This window comes from Triticum urartu, chromosome 3A (assembly GCF_056163025.1).
Source record: "Triticum urartu cultivar PI428250 chromosome 3A, HENAU_Tu73, whole genome shotgun sequence".
Taxonomy (NCBI): Eukaryota; Viridiplantae; Streptophyta; class Magnoliopsida; order Poales; family Poaceae; genus Triticum; species Triticum urartu.
Window position 1 is genome coordinate 3,187,191 of NC_141875.1, and position 7,466 is coordinate 3,194,656.

At 48.6% G+C, this 7,466-nt stretch overlaps 1 protein-coding gene across 1 annotated transcript; it reads left to right on the forward strand.

The window, feature by feature from the left end:
* The first annotated feature begins 386 nt into the window (after positions 1 to 386).
* Positions 387 to 6,627, forward strand: LOC125543165 (pectinesterase inhibitor-like). The gene is made up of 2 exons (XM_048706418.1): positions 387 to 487; positions 6,093 to 6,627. Exons 1-2 carry the CDS (start codon positions 387 to 389, stop codon positions 6,625 to 6,627), a joined length of 636 nt encoding a protein of 211 aa, XP_048562375.1.
* The last annotated feature ends 839 nt before the right edge of the window (positions 6,628 to 7,466 follow it).

The following is a 7,466-nucleotide window of genomic DNA, read 5'->3' on the forward strand; positions in this document are numbered from 1 at the left end:
GTAAGGCATTTAACATGCAAAGCAAGTATGCGGAGATGAAGTACCTTTTACTAACCCGGATTCGGAGTTCCCCAGGGGCCTTTGCGGATCTGCCACGCAGCGCGTCCGATGTTGTGGCGTTCTTCCGAGCCAAAGAAGGGAGCTCCACGGAGAAGCTGTTGTGGTCGCAATACGCTGCGCCAGAACATCCGGTACCCTTTACCGATCAGCTAAAACAGCTGGTCGAGCTGCACAGGGTGGCCGAACTGGCCATGAAGGATTTAATAATCCGGCTGTGGCCAGCCGAAGCTATACCTAGCAGTTATTTCGGCCTCGTGAAGCAGGTGGTGGAGGCCTGTCCTCGGCTGGACATCGTCAAGCGATCAGCCTGCATCGAGAGCGCGTAGATGGCCTTCGTGCGAGTGAAGGTGTGGTGGGCGAAGATGGACGCCCTCAAGCTCGTGACCGAAGGGCCGTCCGAAGGCCAAGAGTACCGCACACCGGAGCGGTATTTGGGGACGTGCTGGAGGGGTCCCGTATTGTAGCGACACAGTGTTCACAAGACATCATATTTGAATGAATGTGTTCAAATTGGCCCTGCCCTGTATTATGAGAGAGAGTTGTTATGTAATATGATTTATGTTTTGAAAATTTCACCTCCTGTGCGGCTGTGTTGTATTAAATCTAAGGGTTGGCTAGTCGTCGACTTCTGCCCTCACGTAGGTAGTACGGAGGTGTTCAGGATGGAATCTAAACAATCTTGATCCAATTATATGGTCCTTGAAGGATTTGTTTGGTGCAACGAACCAGGCAATCAGACTATGCGGCGTTAACGCCCTCACTTAGCCATAAGAGTTAGACAAGTAAAAATGTTGGCGCAGCCCCTAGTATCAAACCAGGGTGCTATAGGCGCCTTGATCGGGAAGTACCAATCCTTCGCATAATGCGGGAGAAATCTCCAATGATTTGCAACCTCCGAACAGCTGACCGGCTCTCGCCACATCATGACAGTCAGTTTTCGGCTTTCTCTACTGAGGTGCTCATCTGGGTAAACCAGGGCACAATCGCAGTAGTTCTCCCTTTACTACCCTAGCCGATGTAGCGGAATGTAAGATATTTAGCACAGGAGCCGGGCAACCCAACTATTGACCAAAGACATGATTCGGAGCCAATGCATATAATGCTAAATTCAGGGTGCCGAACTTATCTATAAGAAGTGTTCGGACTTTGTTGCCGTATTATGGGGCGATGGGGAGCCCCTGGCAAATATGAAACGTACCAAAGTGTACGGGTGCTATAAGATAAGTAATTAATGGGAAAAGGAAAACAGAATAGAGCAGAGGTAATATCTAGGGCCCTTGAACTTGGGCCATGAGCTGTTTCCATTATAATTGGATTAATGCGTCAAAGCGCATTGATACAAATAGTGCGATAAGCAACCGGCTATTTAACATGCCACAACCAAAGGCGAGCTGCGTGTGGGTCCTGAAAACAGGTGGAGTAATCGTTGAGCTGACCTCTAGAGCTTCCCATGTATGCCTGTGCTTCTTGCCATTCTTGTGTACTTATACTTTGACAGCACCAGTAATCAGGCCGTCAAAGGAGGCATGTATAAAAGAAACCTGAAAAAAGGAAAAAGGAAATAGTGAAGGTATATGTGAGTCCGGGATCGGTCTAGCCGAACTGTGGATCACAAGCTAGTTGTGCCTCCGTCGATGCCCATGAAATTTTGAGTGCGTAATTATGTACGTGTGGTACGAATGCCACTACCTCATCGGGACTGGGACGGAGGCCGAATTGCTAATCGAGCTCTTGACGAGCCGAGTTGTCTTGTTGTAGTGTAGTCCGGACCCTCTTAATGATATCCAGGGGCTCGGCAGCCGGCTATGGTTCTACTTGAGAAGGCCGCTCTGTACCTCTGCTGCTAGGGCGGCGGTGTGCTCTTCTGTATGGAGGGAGCGTTCCGTGTTTCCATTGACTGTTATGACGCCGCGTGGACCGGGCATCTTGAGCTTGAGATAAGCATAGTATGGCACCGCGTTGAATCTAGCAAACGCGGTTCGTCCGAGCAGTGCATGGTAGGTGCTGCGGAAGGGGACGAAATCGAAGATTAGCTCTTCGCTTCGGAAGTTGTCCGGGGAACCGAAGACAACCTCCAGTGTGATTGAACCGAAGACAACCTTCGGAAGTTGCAGCCAACCTCACGAACTGCCATGATGGATACTAGTTGGATGATCTCGACGATCAAAGGTTATCGGGAATGACGACCATGGATTGAATTTTGGGGCGACTGGCTCTACCGCATAGACGTCCCTGAGTGCGCGTTTGCACTCCCTTTTGGGGATGTGTGTAGAATATATCATGTTCACCATTTTGACTTAAGGGGGAAACTTCTTCTGCCCCCCCAGTGTTCGGCTGCCGGGGCTCTTCGTCATCGTCCTCACTCTGTGATCCCTTTTCCTTGTTCTCGGCGTTTAACTTGCCGGCCTGTTTAGAAACCCAACAATCTCTGTTGGTATGATTGGCTTGTTTGTCCGGGGTGCCATGTATCTGGCATGAACGATCAAGTATGCGGTCCAAGCTGGATGGTCCCTCACTGTTCCTTTTATACGGCTTCTTCCGCTGGCCGGACTTGGAGCCACTGAATCTGGCATTAACTGTAGTGTCATCGGTGTTATCGCCATTGCTTCGGCGTTTGTGTCTATTGCGCCGGAGCTTGCCCGTGCTGTTTTTGGCCTCGGTGGGGCCTGCCTCGTTGGTTGTGTTTTTACTGCGAGCCAGCCAACTATCCTCACTTGCGCAAAAGCGGGTCATGAGTATTGTGAGGGCTGCCATAGACTTCGGCTTTTCTTGGCCGAGGTGGTGGGCGAGCCATTCGTCACGGATGCTATGTTTAAAGGTCGCTAGGGCTTCGGCATCCGGACAATCGACGATCTGGTTCTTTTTGGTTAGGAACCTAGTCCAGAATTTTTTGGCTGACTCTTCAGGTTGTTTAACTATGTGACTTAACTCATAGGCGTCTGGTGGCTGGACATATATACCCTGGAATTTGTCAAGGAAGGCTTCTTCCAAGTCCTCCCAGCTGCCGATAGAATTTTCAGGCATGCTGTTTAACCAGTGCCGAGCTGGCCCTTTTAGCTTTAGTGGGAGGTATTTGATGGCGTGGAGGTCATCTCCACGGGCCATATGGATGTGGAGAATAAAATCCTCGATCCATACCGCGGGATCAGTTGTTCCGTCGTATGATTCCATATTGACGGATTTGAACCCTTCGAGGAATTCATGATCCATTACTTCATCAGTGAAGCAAAGAGGGTGTGCGGCGCCTCTATATCGGGCCGCGTCGCGACGTAACTCCGATGGAGTCCATCTGCAGTTATCGGCCTGGGCGTGACTAGGTTTCCCACGTCCAAATGGGTAGCCATCGTCGTGCGTCGAAGAACGTCCTCGCGATCCGTAGATTGTTCTGGTGTGTCCTGCTCTACTGTCCAGGTCCTGCCGAAGGTCGTATGTATAATCCCGAGTTGTTTTGTCTCTGTTTTTACGTGGTGGTGGGGCGGGCTGCTGTTTGGCCAGAGTTGCCGCTTTGTCCCGACCGCGTGGTGGTCAGTCCGCCGCACTCTCCCGACCGCGTGATGGTCGGTCCGCATTGCGCGAGGGAGGTATGGGCTTCGGCGCCTCCTCATCTAACTGAGGTATAGCAGTCTGCGTTTCGGGTAACTCTTGGCTGGGCGCTTGAGGCCGTATTCTTCGGCTGCCAGGACATCAGTCCATCTCTCAATGAGTAGGTCTTGATCAGCTTGAAGCTGTTGTTGCTTCTTCTTCTGCCTTTTTGCAGTGGCTATTAGCTAGCGCTTGAAGCGCTCCTGCTCGAGGGGTGCGTCAGGCACGATGAAGTCGTCGTTGCTGAGGCTCTCCTCATCCTTGGAGAGTGGACGATAACTACCGTCCACCGAGTCGTTGGGCATGGCGGCTGGCTTGCCCGTTTTCTTGTTCCACCTGTTCGGATGTTGCTCCAACAGGGTCTTCATTGTTTTCAGCGTCGTCTGGAGTATTATTTTCTCCAGTGCTAGTGTTGCTGTCTTTTGAGCGACATGACTTAGAACGGCGCCGAGGACGCCGGCACTTGGACTATGTCTCAGGAGGTTTATTCTCGATTGGATCTTCTTTGTCATCATCGTTAGCTTCTTTAGGTGTATCAACCATGTACACATCGTACGAAGAGGTGGTTGTCCAACGTCCAGTTAATGGAGGGTCTTGGCCTGGCGCCTTGTCGGCATCGTCATCCATATCGTTGATATCTTCGGAGCCATAATCAAGCATGTCGGTTAAGTCCTCGATAGTGGCTATGAAGTGGGTGGCGGGTGGGTAGAAAAATTCTCCATCATCAGCCCCTAGTTCGAACCGGACATAGTTCGGATGTGAGTCCCCCGCCAAGTACAGGTTCTTTAATGAGTTTAGCACATCGCCCAAGGGCGAGTGTTGGAAGATATTTGCGGCGCTGAACTAGAAAATCGATAACCGATCAAGCTCAGTGTCCGCAAGCGTACGTGGTTTGGAACTTATAGCCGAAAACGAGTGAGTTCCGTTGATGCAGATATTGCAAGGTGTGGAGTCTGTGTGCGGCTCCAACGTCGCGGAATCTGTGGCCTCGGATGGCGCGATCTGCTCCAGATCTAAAGCCATAGTAGTTACAGGAACCATCTCCTGGATGTGGTCCGACGACAGATTTAAGTCATGTTTATCGGAGCGAGGGGGAGTGATCGTCGCGGTCTCAAATCCGTCGAAGATCAAGTCTTCACGGATGTCTGTGACGTAGTTCAATCTCCCGAATCTGACCTGATGACCAGGGGCGTAGCTATCAATCTGCTCCAGATGGCCAAGCGAGTTGGCCCGCAGTACGAAGCCGCCGAACACGAAGATCTGTCCGGGAAGGAAGGTTTCCCCTTGGACAGCGTCGCTATGGACGATAGAAGGAGCCACCAGACCTATTGATGACGGCACAGTGCAACTCTCAATGAAAGCACCAATGTCGGTGTCAAAACCGGCGGATCTCGGGTAGGGGGTCCCGAACTGTGCGTCTAAGGTCGATGGTAACAGGAGACAGGGGACATGATGTTTACCCAGGTTTGGGCCCTCTCTATGGAGGTAATACCCTACTTCTTGCTTGATTGATCTTGATGAATATAAGTATTACAAGAGTTGATCTACCACGAGATCATAATGGCTAAAACCCTAGAAGTCTAGCCTGTATGACTATGGTAATGAATATCTCCCCTCCGGACTAAACTCTTCGGTTTATATAGACACCGGGGAGATCTAGGGTTACATAGAGTCGATTACATAGAAATGAATCTTCATAGTTGATCGCCAAGCTTGCCTTCCACGCCAGGGAGAGTCCTATCCGGACACGGGTACAGTCTTCGTCCTTCGTGTCTTCACAGCCCATCAGTCAGGCCCTTGGCTAACAGGCCGGATGCCCGAGGATCCCTTAGTCCAGGACTCCCTCAGTCGCTCTAGTATCCAATAATACTGGAAGGTGATGCGCGCCTTCGCTGTGGCGTTAACTCTCTTTCCTTGTTGACGAAACTGTCCTTTTCTATGTAAATCACCTTCTACTGATGATTATAATTCCTGAAACCCCACATTTAGAGGACCGTTTCTTCTACCGAAGTCAAGGCCTGTATGGAACTATGGATTAGCCACCTCAATACATGTACTCCATGTTAAGCACCGATTCAGCTCAATTAGGTTAGATTAATCTGTTGCTATCTAGATTATGGAGTATCAAAGATTAATTTATCTTTCCTCTCATAAAGAAGATACATTAATTTGGGAATTCTAAGCTCATTGAAAGTAGGGGTACTTATTTGTTGATTTGATGCATTTATTCTACATTTAATAACTACATCACTATTTGATTCACAGGTACTATTACACATTTGATATGCGCTTACCTTTAGCAAAAAGAACAAATAGACCATCATTAAGGCGTATCATATCAGTATGATTTTCTCTCATGTGCCGTGTATATATAGATATGTAGAGTCGCCATGTATTACATCAACACAGCAATGCCTAGGTTCATACAAAGTGTAAACTACAACGGCAAGCATTGCAACATCCTTAGCTATAGTTCTCATTGTAGTTGCCGCCATGTCCTATGGCCTCCCCGCCACCCACGCCGACATCAACTTCATCGCTCGCACATGCAAGAAGACCAATAACTTTGCGTTGTGCATGGCCGTGCTAAGGGGCAACCCAAAGAGCGCCCAAGCATCCACCGAGCATGACCTCGCCAACATTGCTCTGCAAATCGCCACCGACACCATCAGAAAGAACACCGCGGCCATCTGTGACCTAGATTATAAACACCAGGGCACACCCGAGGCACCAGTGTGGCATGTATGTGTCAAGGCACATGTCCTTGTTGCAGCCAACCTCATCGACGGCGCCGGCCCTAGCTTCCACGTTGGGGACTACGCTGATGTGTTGAAGATTGTGTCTGAGGCGAAGGGCGCAGGAGATACATGCGAGAACGCATTCAAGGCGGTCCACAAAGCGTCTCCCATGGCCTACATGGACCGTCAGACGACGGAGCATTGCGGCCTCGCCGGCGACCTCATCTGCCTGCTCCTCACTAAATGATCTATAATAGATCATTTCTCGGCTTGTCTGTTCCTCTCAGTAATAGATATATTTTGCTTGTCGAGAAAAAAAAAGAGAATAATGTAAAGTGTTCCTACAATATTTTTCCTGCTGACATGAAAACATCCCTTTCCATGTCTTCGGATACAACCCAAAAAGGCTTGCCTGTTCTTACTGCATAAACCCTTGTGATCATTTCGCGAACTTTGTGTAACTCTTCTACTTCTAGTAAAAATTCTGGTGTCCTTGCCCGATAATAAGCTCTAGCAGGTTGGTGTAGACATTTAACATTCTCTAATGCACGATTAACATTTTTAAAAATATAAAGTGTTTCTGTAATATATATATATTTAGAATATTTAGATTTTTTAGGGTTATTTAGAATATTTAGAATATAAAGTGTTTCTGTAATATTTTTTAATGCATGATTAACATTTTAAAAAAATAAAGTGTTTCTGTAATATTTAGAATATTTAGAAGTACAAACAAAAAAATGTGAAAGAAAACAGAAATAGCGAGAGCTTTGAGGCTGTGGCCTCCCGCGGCCGGTCCAGTCTCATGCACTTCAGGCGAGACTAGCTTCTGTATCGCACGAAGCGAGACATAGCTTCGCCCTTGGGCATACAAGGCATATTACCGTTTGGTACCACATCGCCCAGGGAGGAGGCCCAGAAGCAAATCATAACTTAGCCTGGGGCCTATGTGCTCTGTTTGCATCACAGTAGGCTTCTCTTTCCTAGCAAGCTGTCGAACAATTTCAGGAAAGAAACCCTGAATTTTGCCAAATCATCAATGTCATGATGAAAACACATTTTAATGTCTAGGCAAAAAATTTATTT